Source organism: Melospiza melodia, chromosome 28 (genome assembly GCF_035770615.1).
Source record: "Melospiza melodia melodia isolate bMelMel2 chromosome 28, bMelMel2.pri, whole genome shotgun sequence".
Lineage (NCBI taxonomy): Eukaryota > Metazoa > Chordata > Aves > Passeriformes > Passerellidae > Melospiza > Melospiza melodia.
The window spans coordinates 7,799,058-7,815,042 of record NC_086221.1 but is presented as its reverse complement, the minus strand read 5'-3'; the positions used below and the strand labels follow the sequence as shown (position 1 = coordinate 7,815,042).

General features: G+C 52.6%; 1 protein-coding gene across 5 annotated transcripts; it reads right to left on the bottom strand.

Annotated features, from left to right (window-relative positions):
- Nucleotides 1–215: 215 nt before the first annotated feature.
- PPARD (peroxisome proliferator activated receptor delta) lies at nucleotides 216–14,625 on the bottom strand. Of its 5 annotated transcripts, XM_063178148.1 has the most exons (9): nucleotides 14,503–14,601; nucleotides 8,761–8,889; nucleotides 6,332–6,469; nucleotides 5,839–6,067; nucleotides 5,043–5,194; nucleotides 4,279–4,417; nucleotides 3,509–3,711; nucleotides 2,739–3,189; nucleotides 216–2,343 (listed from the first exon to the last, which is right to left on the bottom strand). In XM_063178148.1, exons 4-9 carry the CDS (start codon nucleotides 5,966–5,968, stop codon nucleotides 2,096–2,098), a joined length of 1,323 nt encoding a protein of 440 aa, XP_063034218.1. In that variant the 5' UTR covers nucleotides 5,969–6,067; nucleotides 6,332–6,469; nucleotides 8,761–8,889; nucleotides 14,503–14,601; the 3' UTR covers nucleotides 216–2,095. The 5 variants fall into 5 exon arrangements, with proteins under 5 accessions (XP_063034218.1, XP_063034215.1, XP_063034216.1 ...); XM_063178145.1 differs by lacking the exon at nucleotides 6,332–6,469; XM_063178146.1 differs by lacking the exon at nucleotides 6,332–6,469 and having other exon boundaries at nucleotides 8,761–8,892; nucleotides 14,503–14,578.
- Nucleotides 14,626–15,985: the final 1,360 nt, after the last annotated feature.

Genomic DNA, 15,985 nt, shown 5'->3' with positions numbered 1-15,985 from the left:
GCACAAACCTCCAGCTAAGGCTAGGATCCTTGCTCACGAGTGGCTCTTTCTGCTGCTTTAGCTTTGCAGGCAAGAAAACCGCAGCAGGTATGAGATCTGGGAATTACAGAGCCCCAGGAATCACAGCAAATCCCTGGAAATCACAGCAAATAAATTCTCCCACGGACAGCTGCACCCAGGTGCTGAGAGAAAGCCCACAAAGACAGGCTGGATGCTAAGAGGTTCTTAAATATTTAATTCAGATTTATTTAAAGTCAAGTCAGTTTGTGGACACTATTTATATTATTAAAAACACTTGGAGGTTTGTACTTCTAGCAAAAATATACATTTCAGTTTGAGGGTTGTTATACTGTCGAGGAAGGAAGAGCAAAAAGTTTCCCAGGCGATGGGCACGAGTCCTGCATTGCCACCGGGGCGGGGACAGCACCGGGATTTTGGGAGGGACAAATCCCCGGGCTCCAACCAGCACATGCACGTCTCCAGTGCCTTCCCCCAGAGGGCTTCAAAGTGCTTCACAAACGGTGATTCCCAACACCCCTGCGAGGTAGGGAGGGGAGCGCGGGCAGGGAAACTGAGGCACGGCAAACTGAGGAGTGTGGCAGCAGGGGGAGGTTTGGGACCGGCCAGCCCTGTGATGGGGAGGGAAAGCCCAGTGCTCTTCCCCTTTGGGTTTTAAAAGGAATTATTGCACCAGGGAAATCTGCTACCCTGAAGAGGAGGAAAGTAAAATAAAACCGAATAATTTGCTCCCACAACCCCTCCTAGGGAATATCAGCATTTGAATAAGGCTGCTCAGGACACAGGGGGCCAGGAGCTGCAGACAGGGAAGTGTCACTTGCATTATCCTGGAAGGGAAACCGAGCCCTTGCCAGGTCCATCCTCCCCCTGCCCCAAGCCCAAGGGACACAGCCCCCACAGCAGGGGCCTGGCCTGGCCCAGGCAGCACCGTGGTGTTTCACTACAGCTGTGAGGAGTTGTGAGGTAAAGTCCCAGAGTGGTGCTGGGATCAGGCAGACCTCCAAGCCTGGAGCTGTTGCCACTCTTGGGAACGGGGGGCAGAGGGGGACTGGCAGCTCCCCTGCCACAGCCACGCTCTCTGGAAGCTCCAGCTCATTGTGAGCATCCCAACCACCCCCTCCCTGGTTATAAATCCTTGGCATTTACAGCTGCAAAGCTCTCTGCAACCAATGCACTAACAGATCCTCGTGCTCCTGCTCTGAGCAGGCAGCATGTGACAGTCCAGGTCTCTTTCACAGAGGGGAAACTGAGGCAGGACACCAAACCCTGATCAGCTCAAGGCCTCTGACCCTCCACACACCTTTTTTGTAACTCAGGTCTGTGCAGAGCAGCCTGTGGAAGCCATGGATTCTGTGCCTCTGCTCTGAAGGTGAATTTTAAGGAGTCAAATCCTTTCACTCCTACTTCCTCATCCCAGCCTCTCTCCTACTGAGGTGCCAAGGGAGATGTTCCCTACGGAACGAGGGTGCCAGGAGCAAAGGCTCCCACCCAGCACCCAGGAAGGCAGAGTTCCCACAGCTCCACTGGGAGACAGGAACACACTGCAGAGCACAGGGGGGCTGCAGCTGAGGGTCTGCTCTGGGACAGCCCTACCTGTGTTCAAATACTCCAGAGCTTTTCTTTGGGAAAGAGAGAAACATCCTTTCATCACACTGTCCCAGACTTCATGGCTCAGGACCACGTCCTTGGGAGTGCAAACAAACGAGAATACAGACACCTCGAAGTGCTGCTGTCAGCCCTGCTGGCCCCTGCACCCCCCTGGCCCTGCTAAGGACCAGGGCTCCCCACCCACAGTGACCTCCCTGCCTGAGCCATGTAAACTGGGCAGGCAGAGCTGGGCCACAGGAAGGGGAACAGCAGCTTTGCAGATTTGTTAGTGTGTGTTAATGGAAGCCCTGGCCAAGCAGGAGGCACCTGCAAATCCTGACGGCATCTTGCCCTATGTACCGTACGTCAGGGTCACGTAGAAAAGAGTTTCCAGTAGGAGAAATGGAAGACACTGGGAAGGGTTTTCTTTGTTCCTGTACAAAGAGTATTGATGGGAATCCTTGGCTTCATTCTCATAAATAACAGGTCCTTAGTACATGTCCTTGTAGATCTCCTGCAGAAGTGGGTGCAGAGATGTCTCTGTCTCTGTCTTCTTGATCTTCTGCACCAGCTGGGCGTGCTCTGTCACCAGCTGTCGCAGGTCAGCCATCTTCTGCAGCAGCTTGGGGAAGAGGTACTGGGCATCGGGGTGGTTGGACTGCAGGTGGAACTCTAGCGCTCGCAGGATGTTGTCTTGGATCTCCTCCACCTGCTTCACGTTCATCAGGCCAGGGCGGTCTGTGGAGAGGAAGCACGGGAGCTGCAGGGTCGTGGTGCAGCCCTCCAAAGTACACTCTGCTGCTGGGGAAAGGGAGCCAGGGACTGTAACCCACCCACCATGACTCAACCTCGTCAGCTAGAAAGGGGAGAAGTGTGCCCTTGAAAAAGGTATTCCACAGCAGCACATGAGAAGGAGATGCCATTTCTGCATTCCTTGCTGTTGGTCCAAGCTTGCCAGGCATCACCTCCACAGAGAAGCTTTTTGGAAGTGTCCAGTTCTTCTCTCATGGCCCTGAGACATCCCTGGCTGACCTCAAGCCCAGCTGCAGCTCAGCTCCCCTAGCCCCCTCTGAACCACCTCTAAGCAGGGAGAACTCTTCCTGACCCTGGCACGGCCAAGGGCACCCGCTCACCTCCACACAGGATGATGGCAGCCACAAACAGGGACAGGTCACTGTCATCCAGCTCCAGCGCGTTGAACTTCACAGCAAACTCGAACTTGGGCTCCATGATCTCATTGAAGGGCTTGCGCAGGCTGCGCAGGAACTCGCGGGTCACAAAGCCGTTGCCATTGGCCACCAGCAGCCCGTCCTTGTTCATGATGGAGGCCAGCATGGCAAAGATGGCCTCGTGCACCCCGTACTTGAGCAGAGTCACTTGGTCGTTGAGGTAGAGGCCGACGAAGCTGGGGATGCTCTTGGCGAACTCGGTGAGCTCCCGCACGGTCTCCACCGTGGTGCACTGGCAGCGGTAGAACACGTGCACCCCGATCTCCTTGTAGGGGGGGATGCCGTTCACCAGCTGCTTCCACACCAGCCCCTTCTCTGCCTGCCACAACGTGTCCATGTCATGGATCACAAAAGGCTGCTTGGACAAGAAGCAAGTTAGGAGTCTGCTGTGGGGACTCGAGGTGCCAGCTCTGCTCAGGACTGTCATGTTTGTCTGTCTGTCCCTGTGCTGTGCCCTGCCTCCGGGGCTGACAGTGCCCAGGTAATCTGCACCCACCCACCACAGCACGAGTGTGCAGAGCAATGGGGTTTTTCCCAGCAAGGGGCAGGACATGCAGAGCCCACCTGGCTGCATGTGGAACAGCTAGGGCAGCAGGGAGACGTGCAGCATCTCCCAGAGAACAGTCCCCCGTGCTGGCCATGGCCAACCCCACCTGCCCTGGGAGGGAACTTACTGGGGTGCTGCTGGCCTTGCCGGTCAGGATACCTCTTGCCTTCTTTTTGGTCATGTTGAAATTCTTCAGGTAGGCGTTGTAGATGTGCTTGGAGAAAGCTTTCAGGTCAGCCACCTGTGGGTTCTGGCAGCCGATCTCGCTCGCTGTCAGCCCTGCCACCAGCTTCCTCTTCTCTGCCTCTGGCATGCGCCCAAAGCGGATTGCTGGGGGGCAAAACTGGGGGTCAGGACAGCAGGGGCACCCCAGGAGATGCATCCAGAGGGACAGCAGCTTGTTCTGCCACTGCAGACAGACAGGTGTGCTGGAGAACACCTGCAGCTACACAACACAATGCTTTTCCAGGCTGCAGTTCCTCCAGCACTAACACCTGCATGAAACAGCCACTGCTGCTTCCTCACACCAGTCTCCCATCCCATTCCTCTGGCTCTTGCTCAAACCCTGCTTCCCACATAAACACCTTTGCCTGTCTGGGTCTGAGATTCTTACACCTGAAGTGTAAAAGTCTCAGCACAGAAAATCAATTTGTGTGTCCAGTTCCCTTGGTGCCTGTCCATAAGGGACAGCCACGTGCCAGCAGCTACACTGCATGGGGGGAATGAACAGCCCCTTCTCATACAGAAAAAGGGGAAGAGGAGTCAAATGCTTGAAGCACTGGGTTTGAGTGATCCCCTAGCAGGAAGAGCCACGGGCTAAAGCACAGCAGGCCATGGGCATCCTTCACAGGAGGGCAGCTGGCCCTGTGTCACCCAGCTGGCAGCAGTGACACTCACCATTGTGTGACATGCCCAGCGAGAGGCATTTCTGGAAGCGGCAGTACTGGCACTTGTTTCTGTTCTTCTTCTGAATCTTGCAGCTCCTCTCACACTTCTCGTACTCCAGCTTCATGCGGATCGTCCGGCGGAAGAAACCCTGCAGGCAGGGAGGGAGCAGGGGGACATGGAGTCTGGGGCCAGGCTGGTTTGTCATCCCCAGGAGCTGCAGGGAGGCTCAGGAGGGGGAGCCCTGGGTCTCTCTGGGGGTCTATCCCAGCTGCAGAGGAAGAGCTGTGGGGGCACCCCATGCCTGGTGCTGTGGCTGTGCCAGCAGCCCACAGAGAGGGATGGAGGAACCAGCCATGGCCAACCCCAGCCTGCAGGAATGTCTGGCAGGATCTGGGCGGCTAACGCAACCCTGCTGGATCTGCAACAGGGGGAAGAATTCCAGAGGAACATCCAAGCTGCAGCCAGTGATCCCAGGAGATAAATACACAGCTCACTGCTGATCTGCAGCACAGAAACTATTTTTAAAAGTAAACTCAGGGTCAGATGGATTTGCCTTACACAACAAAGCAAGGTTTGGGCCACACAGGTCTCAGCCCTCTTCCCAGGGCAGCATTTGCTGCCTGCCTATACTTGCCCCATTCTAGACAGGCTGAGTTTTTTACAATCAATCCCGAATCCCTGTTTTGCTGCAAATCTTGTGTGAGGAGGCAGCCCAGTTGCTGGGACCTAACCCCTGCGTGGTGCAGCTGGAGCCAGCTGTCCCTGGGACTCACCTTGCAGCCCTCACAGGCGTGCACGCCGTAGTGGAAGCCCGAGGCTTTGTCCCCACAGACCCTGCACTCCACATTCAGCGCTCCCAGCGCCGCCTCCTCGCAGCCCATCTGCAGCTGGTCCGACAGCGAGGGAGAGGAGCTCTGTGACAGGTCTGCAAACACACACAGGGACACGTCCTTCCGTGTCACAGCTCCTGGTATGGCCAGCTCCTCCAGCTGTAGGGCTGATTTCCAGCCCTGTCCTGCCTGGCCCTGATATCACATCTGGAATCTGGCACTGGCTGCAGGCAAATGCCATGAACAGAGCCAAGAATGCCCCAGCAGCTCAGACTCCACATCAATGCTCCTTTCTTCCCTCTGGCATTCATGTCCTGGCAATGAAACCCCAACCAGCAGATTTTATAATCCCTTGTTGGCTGGCTGCTGGCACAGGATATCCCAGCTGGAACATCAAGGGCTCTGGAGGAGCCTTACAATCACTTTGCTCTGAGGACCCCAAAAAGTGTTCAAGGAAGCATTCCCAAGCACTCTGGGAGGCCCCTAGCTCCGAAGCACGATGTTTCCTGCCTGTCCTTTTAATTTCCATTCCAAAACCCTTTGCCAATGGACATGCAGTGACCTCAGAGGAAGAAGTAAGCCTCTCCATAACTTGGAGCATTATTTCACAAATAAATGTGAAATGTTCAGTTCAGCTGAACTCCATTCGGGACAGATCTGCCCTTGCAGCTGGGCATGCTGCCTGTGGGCTGTGGGCACCTGGATGCTCCACAGGATGAGCTCCTGTGGCTCCACTCACCTGTGTAGCTGCTCGAAGGCAGCGAGCTGTCTGGTCCTCCAGTTGGGTCTGAGGCTCCACTTGCCACCATCACTGCCTCTTCCTCTTCCTCTTCCTTGACCTCAGGTACTTCCTCCTGTAGTTGTTCCATAATTGATCACCCCTCAGTGCCAAGACTGCAATCCCTGTCATAGCTCTGGCATCATCCGCGTCTATCCAAGATGGACCCCACCAGGCTGTTGCTGCTAGCCTGCAGGACATGGAGAGAGGCCACTGAGTGCTGCAGGGAGCAGCTCAGCAGCAGGGCAGTGTCACCAACCCACCCCTCCTGCTCTGAGCCGGCTCCTTGGCCAGTGAGACATGCAGAGCAGAGCCCATTTAAAGATCCCTCTGCACTGTGGAATAAATATTCTGTAGGATTCAAGGAAGCAAAAGCTCACAGAACTGTTTTTAAAGCCCAGCAGACCACAAACCAGCCCAGATGCCACCCAGGGACTGGAAGTCCCCAGCTTACAAGTGCCATAGCAGAAATGCTGTCCAGACAATGTCCTCCACAGCCGCCAGTGACCTGGGATGTGATGGTAGCAGCCACGGCCAGGGTCTGATAGAGCCAACACCTCCAGAAGGATCAAAACAGGGCTGGCTTCACCCTCTGTAACAGCCATGGCAGAGCCTGGGTTGGGATCTGCAGCTGATCAGGGCACACTGTGCACTGTGCCCGTGGGTGGAAGATACTGGGGGAGAGGGCTCAGTGCAGCAGCAGGCAGTGGCTAAAAGTCCCTGGCCCATGCAAGCCATCTGCAAGACTGATTGCTTCCTGTCAGCCCTGCACTCACACTCCTTCCCGTCAGTGCTGCCAGTTGCAGCCCTTGTGTTTGTTTTCACTTGGCTCCTCTGCCAAGAGCAGGGCTGAACGTGTTGCTGCTGCTCTGCGCAGCTGCCGGGCCGAGCTCAGCCACGGGTTCCAGCAGTGCAATCCCAACAGCCACACAATCCAACCAGTGTCTTAATCCCGGGTTTCCTGTGGGAGGAACGGCCCCATCCTCCCCCACACACTTCCTCTCCTTGTTTGCCTTACTCCATCCCAAAGAGCCCACAAAACTCCAGCAACCCAAACGATGCAGCGCCGGTACCGCGGCTATGGCAGAGCAGTTCCCACCTCCCTCCCAACCGTGCTGGATCTTGATTCCTAAACTGACTCTTCCTTGAATAATTAACATCTCAAGCACATCTTATGTAAAGTTCCATCCACTTCCTGAAGAGAGTTATTTTTAAGTGGAGAAATACCCATCAGGAAAGCCACTGAAATCCAGGTTCAACCAAGAGAGCCTCGATTGGCAGACTCAAATTAAACTAATGCAGGATATTGCAGGGGCCTTGTATAAGGGCAGCCCCAAGCTCTGGCATGGTCTGTGCCCCGTGCCCAAGCCCATCTCAGGGCTTGCTGGCCAAGGGCAGCAGTGACTCAGAACTCCCTGGATTTGTTTGCCCTCCCACAGCAGACCCTCACACCTGGCACTTCCAACTTGAGCTGCAGCCAGCTCCTTGGATTGCTGGAAAGACATCAAGGTCAGAGCTCTCTGAAAGAGCAAGGAAGCAGCTCAGGGAGAGAGCAAAACCTGCAGGTGGGAGGGTGAACACAAACATGTCACAAAGCCAGAACACAAGTCACCCCTGGAGCTGGTGCTGTACCAGAGCCTGGGTCTCCTGTGGCTGAGGGGGATTTATTTTTCCCTCCACGCTGGGAACTCAGACTGCAGGACAGGTGGCTTTGTTTCCAGGTGAGGCACACGAGTGGCACCAGTGAGCACACTGCCCTGTGCTCCTGGCAGCAGGGCGGGCAGGGGCTGCTCCCTCCCCGTGCCTCCACAGCAGCACTGAGGGACCATTGAAGGGCTGTGTTATCCTTGGCCTCTGCTCACACATCCCACACGGTGGGACATGGCAGACAGGCAGGAAAACTTACTCACTGGAGATGGAGGGAAATGAACTTCACTGTTTTCAGGGATATATATAAATGATCACACCAACATCAGGGAAACACTTTTGCCTGGAAGAGCAGTTAGTGGAGTAAGCTTGTGGCAGGAGAAGCTTGTCTACAGTGGAAAATCCATCCTGCAGCAGCTTAATGAGCAGCTCATTAGATTCCCCTTTCCCTGGCATCCAGCACAAGCCCCTTGCTTTAAACCCACTGCAGACAGAGCTCTCTGCTTTGCCCCAGATGTCTGTGCAAGCATCTCATGACTTGCTGTGCCCTTGCCTCAATGCCTGTTCCAAGGAGCTTTGGTAACCCTGGCTGAGCCAGCAGCTTCCTCTGCAGGGAGGGTTTGTTTGCTGGCTCTGGGCTTGGGCTGATGCCTGCTGGCTGCAAACAGCCTGGCCAACAGGTTTGTCTTTCCTAGAAGCTGGCATCTATGCCAAGCTAAACCATCAGTGGGAACAGGGAGAGAGACGTGGCACAACCAGGAGAGGAAAAAACCCGTAGAAGTTAAAAGGAGACAAATCTTCAGTGTGGTTTCCCTGCAAGAAGGTAGAGCTTCTCCAGAGCTGACCAAGATCCAAGCCTCCAGATCATTCAACCAACAGCTTGTGCCCCTGTGGCCTGGCAGCTCCCCTGGCAGCCAATCCTGCTGATTAGCACACACACCCTGGAGCCAAGCTCAGAGTTTCCATGCAAAGCACCAAAGAAAGATCCAAACCTCCCAAGAGTCAAGTCACAGAGCTGATCTGCTCAAAGCAGTTGGTCAATACAACTGTGCTGTAAAAGAGGTCATAAAGAATGGCAGAAGGAAACCAATAACTCATGGGAGTGCTCCTTGCTTGTGTTCATTCCTCTGGACAAGAAAGTTCAGCAAATTCACAGCCAAAAGAAACAGAAGGGGTGAGCTGAGAAATCAGCACTGTGATGTGCAGCACATTTTGAATCCACAGTCAAAAACTGACCTGAATCCACAAAGGAGATGTGATTGCTGCTGATTGACCACCTTTTGCAGACTTCCTCAGGTTGTGTCACTGCTTCCAAGATCTGCTGATCAAGTACAAGTTTCTGTTCCTCCTCCTACACGTCAGCTACTACTAATAAAAGCCAAATAAGAGCTAAGCAGATGCTGCAATACAGGAAAGGTAACTGAGAGTACAAAACAGGAGAGAGGAACGCTGAAAACATGTTTATGTTTGCTCCTGGAAGATCAGCATACCCCCACATTAGCCAATGAGATCTCAGCAGCACTTAGTAGCTGAGTGTTTCCTTCCTTACTCAAAGTCTTGGCCTCAAGGCAGGCAACACACAAAAATAAACTACTACAGCGAGCAAGGAAGAGCCCTCCCACACAGCACTGACCAGGATGGACATTCTGGGACAGATTTTTCTCCTTGAAGCATCTGCTTAGATGCTGCACCATGCCCCAGAGCCCAGTCCTGTGATTCTCTCTCCAAGGCTGCCCAGTGTGAACCCCCTGTGCTTCCCCAGGAGTGAGCTGGGCTCCCTGAGCACAGGGGTGCTGACAGAGCTGCCAGGACCATTAGCTGCTGCTAATTACTCCAGGACTTGTGACACAGGGTGCAGGAGATTCCCTCAGCTGCCTGCAGCAGCCTGGCTTGCCCAAATGAATCACACATCTATTGCATGTTTGAGCTCACCCACTTCCTGGGCACTGAGGGGGGAAATAACCCCAGCTCATTAAAAAGGTTACGAAACTGGCTGGATTCTTCTCTTTTTGTACCATGATTGATGCTGTCCCCAAAACCAGGTCATGACATTTTGCTCCAAAAGGAACTTGCTGCTGGCTTTGTTCAGACTCTGAGAGGTATTGCAGACACAGAAAAAAGAGCAGACTTTGGGCACTGAACTCTCAGCCATGCACAAAGCAGGGTCTGCCAGGCTGCTCTTCTCCAGGAGCTGCAGCCATCCCTGGCTCCAGCAGCAAGCATGCTCCAAAATCTTGAGATGGCAGAGATGGGAAGACAGAGGAATCATCCCTCAGCAGCTTCCCAGCAGAGGGACTCCCTGCCCTACAGGCTCTGAGGCTGATGGGCAGCAGCAGGGCAGGCAGGGAAGAGCTGCACAGTTCTTAGCTCTTAATTGAGGTGCTGCTCCATGACCTTCAGCAAATCTGGTCAGGTCTCTACTTCAATTTCTTTAATTATAAGGGAAAAACCCCAACCAAAACCAAAACCCACCACAAAGAAACAAACCCAGGACTTTTACAGTGCTTCCTTCCTGATCATTCCCTGGCTGCATTAGCTCATGGAGACAGCGTGTTTTGGAAGTGCAGAGCAATAGATGAGCACCAAGTGTCATTGTTTATTCCTGCATTACAGATTTTGACACCTGTTTGCAGTCACACTCACAGGTCTGGCCTGCCCAGCCCCAGATCAGCTCCCTGCACTGCTTGTGACCATCTTCTCCTGTTGTACATTCCTGTACAGGGCATTCCAGGATGACTTTCAGGAAGTAAACTGGCACATCTCATTCTGCCAACTGCTGACTGGTATTTGTGTTTAGTGGTCAAGTCAGGACAGCCCAAAGTATCTGTGGCCAGGAGGGGCACGTGGGTCTGACCCACTGGAACAAGGACAGCAGCCAGGAAACAAGCAGGTACTGGAAAGGTGACACCACTGGGACTTCTCAGAGCTTGAAATGGCACAGAAGTGCTGCTATTTGAGAAGATCATTAAGTCTGGCAAGGAGAGAGGATCATCTCCGCACAGCCCAGGGCCCAGCAGAGGTGGCTGTGAAACTGTGGCAATGCTTTGGGATCACACTGCAAACCTGGCCGTGTGGGATATATTCCCCTTTCCTTTAGCATCCCAAAGGTGAGGAGGTTGGAGGCTCAGAACTCAATGAACCACTGAAGATGACGTGTTCCCAAACTGCTGAAGTCCTCCTGGCTGCACTCCAAGGCAGTCAGTTTGCTTAGGGACCCCTTGTCCTCCCGAACCTGAGCAGGACACGTGGAAGGATCTGGTTTCAGGAACATCAGTAATTATAGAACAGGGCTGCTGAGGGAGGAGCTCCCAGTAACAGCAACACCACTTCCCAAGGCAAACAGTGGGCACAGGGTGCTGCAGACCCAGAGCAGCACTGAAATGGAACTCCAGGAAAGCGGCGAGTGGAACAAGCTGTGGCTGTGAACGGGAGCACTGCTGGCGGGCAGTGAGGCCAAGTTTGGCAGTGCTGCACACACCAGCACCCAGCTTAGATTTCCCCAAAGTCTCAGGGTCACTGGGACACCAGTGAGTGCCATCCATGCTTTGGAAGGGGCAATCAGCTCCTCAGAAAAGCAATGAGGGCAGAAAAGCAGCAGTGAGCCAATGAGTCACTCAGGATCACACACGTGCATGCAGCCTTCTGTCTGGAGCCAAACATCCAGCAGGCCCCTTGGTTTTAGTGCTGCATTCCCAGTGCTCCCAGATGCACAAAAATGCCCACAAAACCAACAGCAAGCCTCCTCCTCCTTGCAGCAACAGATTTTAGACCCCATGGATTAACCAGGAAAAAAATAAATCCATCAGCCTGTAAGTTTTGTTATGTTTACACTTGGACTCCCAGAGAAGTGCTACTGGGTTTTGCAGACTTTAGCAAAATACCCTGGGCACCAGCCCCCTGCTCTGCTCCCAGGACACAGCTGACAGAGAGCAATTGTGCCCAGGCACAAGCTGGATGATTCAGCAGGGCCAGGAACATGCGCAGCGAGAGGGATGGAGCACATTGCTGTGTCTGCTGCAGCTCCCCTGCAGCCACAGAGCAGCAAAACAGAGGGGTCCCAGGCTGACTGCACACATCCCCCCAAGAAAACCTCCAGAGAACACCAGAATTGCTTTTCCACACAAACTAGTACAACACCCTCTCAGGGAATGAGATGGGAATGCTGTTTCCTTGCTATTTTTGGCCACATGCACAGAGCAATAGCTGCCTGGACAACAGAGATTCCCCAGCCTTTTCAGCAGGGAAAGGAGCAGCCACTGTGTCAGTGTGATCCTGCCAAGACTCACAGAGTGCTCTGACCATTTGGATTTCTGCCTCGGCCCCCAGAAAACAAAATGCTTGAGCAAAGCATTCGCACCTTTCATAACATCCTCGTGCCTTTGGCACCGTCTTGGGGGTACAGGGTGAGCCACAGAGCTCACAGCCAGCAACAGCTACTGCTTCCTGACACAGCTAGCTGCTGGCAGCTCAGCAGGCTCCTCAAGTTCATGCTCAGCAAGAGCCCTTTTCCAGAGATCCCCATGGCCCTAAGTTCCACAACACAAGTTCTACCCCATGGACAGGAGAACCCACGGATATTTTCAGAGATGAGGGTCCCTGACCATCAGCCCTCATGGGGTTAACAGCTTTCAAGAGCCAACATCTCTAGCAGAACCCATATAAACAACTTGAAGGTGAAAAGCTGATTTGGACATTTTCAGAAATATCCCAGATGGCAATATGATGGAATCAAGAGTTCCACTGAAAAACACTTGTAACAAGTCAGGCAGGACAGGGATTTGAGCTTAGGTTCCCATCAAAAAGATGAGTGCACAAAGCATTGCTTATTTTGAAGCCATGTCACACAAGCCCTGCCAGGAAAGGCCTGACAAAGCCTGTCCTAATGTGATAGGCATGTGTTTCGCAGTAAAGTCTGTCTTAACAGCCCATCAAAGAAATGCTTCCCTATCTGCTCATCTGCCCTTTCAAATCACCAAAACCATTCCCTGTCTCCAACCCACATATCTGTCAAGGGTTGAACATGCATGTTCTGGTTTTTGCTATTTCAAGTTCCAGTTCCCAGGCCAGGGCAAGTCAGGAAATGCAGCCTGATGGCACCAGCTTGGATACCAGGGGGGTTACCAGGCTGTGCCCGTGCCCCAGCCCCAGAGGTGGGTTCTGCCTTGACCCAGCACCAGAACAAACACTTGTGCTGTGCTTTCATCCTGCCACTTCCTCCTCCATGGTCAGGATTCCCCTGCAAACCACAGACTCCCCAAAACTCAAAACTTTGAGCAGAGCCTGTCTGTGAGGTCCCCAGGAAAGCACCCCAACATACACAAGAAATTCAGAGCCCTTTGCAAAGCCAAACAGACCTGGCCAAAACGATCCCAGATGTTCACAAGCTCTTGGCTAAGCCTTGGAGAACACAGACATTTTCCAGACACTGACTGAAACAGTGAATATTAAAGCATTTCAAGAAGTCATAATGAAACTAAGATACATCTTGAGTTCTGTTCTGAACCCTTCCTGCAGTCAAGCAGGGCTCCAGTGAACGTCATCACAAAACATATTTTGGGGAAGATGCACTTCACAATCTCCTTGACCAAAAGGATTCATACTGGCATCAATCATTCCACTCTAAACCCTGCTTTGGGAAAGCAATTTGCCAGGCATTCTGCCAAGGCAAGCACACTTCAGAATAATTAACAAAAAAATAAAACTAGTTCCACAGAAAAATCTTACTTGTCCTCACTATGGAAATAATTTCTGCTTGTCCAGACTTTCCCAGAGTCTCCAAAATTACTGCAGCAGTGCATCCCTGAACAGAAAGACTTCTGGAAAAAGCAGAGATTACTCTGCAGCACCTGATGAGAAGCAGAAATGCAGCCCGACGAATCTGTGGTTATCAGATTGTTCCTGCCCTAAGCAAAAGAGTCAGTACAAACCACAAAACCCCTGACATCTAAAATGTCATTGTCAGGGCAAGCCAGGCTGGGCTCTGACAGCAAATAACCTTTCAGGCATAAGCCCTGTAACATCATCTCACCCAATTAAAACATCATTTGTATGTCAGGTTCTGTTGTTCAGAGGAGCCCAAGAGTCTCTTGTTGTGCCAATCCTTCTGTCTCCAAGAACATTTGCAGATTTCCAGTCCATAATTCAATGGCCGCAGATGAAATATTCCCCAAAGGGCAACAAGATGTACTGTAGAAAAATACATATTTTTCAAAAGGCTTCACGCAAGAAAGACAGAGCCCATCAATGCCAGAAAGCAATTCTGGACAACAATGCTCTTCTGATCAGCAAAGCCTCACGGGGCTCATTAGAAAATCCTCTCCACACGCTGTGAAGATCCTTGGAAGTCTGTCTTGAATACCAGAACAGAGATGGCGTAACCATTGCGCCAGTCTGACACAGAACCCACAACAGCTCAACACCTCAGAGCTGTGTTGAGGCAAACACACACCCACAGCCACAGCACCGCTGATTCCAGGAATCACCTCAGAGCTCTGCAGGCAGGGCAGTGCCCGCCCATGCCATGCTGACCACCTCCTCCAAACCCCTGTGCTGCCTCTGCCACAGCCTGCCCAGCTTTGTCCCACACCAACAGCACCAGCACCGGGCCATGTGTGGGACTGTTGGGTGATTGGTGACCCACGTGCAGCCCCGGATCTCATGTGCCCTCCCTCATCTACAACAGCCAATTTCCATCATAAACATCAGTGAAATAATGAAATGTTATGTCACTATGCTTTGACAGCAAGAGCCAGCTGAGGAGAACAGGATTAGACCACGGTCTTCACAGTGAATTCCTAAAGTAATCCATAAGATCACATTCAGAAACGGAACAAAAATAAGGCACAGAGTTTAAACTTAAAATTAAATTTAAAGAAGTTTAAGATCATGGACAAAGCAAGCTGCTCTTCCCTACCCCAAGTTTTCAGAAACAGTGCTAAGTGCCTGGGTGAGTGGCCTGCATGCAAAGGGAAGGGTTACCTCTGCAGAGCAGCTGTCCCTGTCCGCCTGCCGCCGCCAGCCGCCGCTGGGTCACCATGTCAGCACGGACACCAGCACCGGAGCAACCTGCAGGAGGACACACAGCGAGCTGCCACGGCCGTGCTGAAGGCCAGATATTTATGCTGCTGGGAGCACGCTGGGCTGGCTCCAGCAGCAGCTCTGAAATTTAAACACACACTGCCTCTTTTGCACGCTGGAACCCTGGGCCAGGGCGACTGCAGGGAGCCCTGCCACAGGCAGCATCTGTCCAAGACCAGGAGGGACAGCAAACCCTGGGGCTGTCCCCTGCCAGCAGGGACAGCCCCATCCCCTCACCATGGATGTCACCTCTGCCTCAAGTCACCTGCAGCCAGAGGCAGATGACCCTGAGCTCTTATGACAATGCACAAAGTTGATGCTAGGAAAAGGGCTGTGGTGGCCACAAGGCTGCTTGTTTACCCAGCTTGCTTAATCCACCTTCAAGAGGCTGCCAGAAAGTTCTTGCAACTTTAATGAACTTCCTCTTGGGTGGCTGAAACTTAAGGATTCAACAGAGTTCATTCACTCTTCTTGGTTTTCCTGATAACTTTGCCTTGTATGAATTTCAGACTCAAAAGACAAGGAAGAGACTAATGCTGGAAAAAAAAAATGGCTTATGAGGCTTTGAACTAGAGGACTTAGAGGAAATATGTCCTATTTTTAGACAGTTATGCAGACTAACTGGACTAAAACATTAAACAAAGATGTGAACATGATGCTATTTGCACCCACATACCCTCCTTGACATTACCCAGGCTTAGCTGCTCCTCCCACTCCAATGAAAAGCCCCATTTTGTATTGCTGCCCTCAACACGGGACAGCATGTAACGTAGATGAGGACCATAAACAAACCAGCAACAAATCAGAAACAAACCAGAAACAAACCAGCAACAAACCAGAAACAAATCAGAAACAAACCAGCATCAGCAGCCCCTACCAGGCCAGGCAGCTGGGCAGCAAGCTGCGAGTGCTGTGCTGAGAGTGAGCCCCCAGTGCAGCACATCCCTCCAGGACTGACATGGAAGCTGCAGCTGCCCAGGAGAGATGGAAAATGAACGTGAACCCCCTGCCTCAAAGGGTGAGGGTGGCCTGAGTGTGGAGGGTGTTCCCTACAGGATCAAGGCACACCCAGAGGAGGGCACAAGTGTGATATATAACCCGAGCCCCTTGCACTGGACATCAATCACATCAGGATTTCCCAATCAGTGATGTCAAAGCCACATCCTCCTGAAGGCAGTGATTGCTCTTGTTTAGAGGTGGGGGCTGAGGACAGCACAGAGCTGTGCCAAGTGTGGATCCAGCACCAGCCACAGAACTGCCTTCAGGAGCTTCACTTTCACAGCAGAGTGGGTTTCTCATCCCTTCTCCTCCAGTATGGAAGATAGTTTTTCCTAAACAATCCCGACAAAGTTTCTTTTTAATCTCTCTGACAAAGAACAACACT

What these genes read in the sequence shown, in the direction of transcription:
- PPARD (XM_063178147.1), bottom strand. Translation starts at nt 5,968, where the DNA reads ATGGAACAACTACAGGAGGAAGTACCTGAGGTCAAGGAAGAGGAAGAG. An exon ending in GCAAGGCCAGCAGCACCCCA is followed by an intron (nt 3,190 to 3,508) that starts GTAAGTTCCCTC and finishes TTGTCCAAGCAG; the next exon opens with CCTTTTGTGATCCATGACAT. An exon ending in TGCCATCATCCTGTGTGGAG is followed by an intron (nt 2,344 to 2,738) that starts GTGAGCGGGTGC and finishes TCCTCTCCACAG; the next exon opens with ACCGCCCTGGCCTGATGAAC.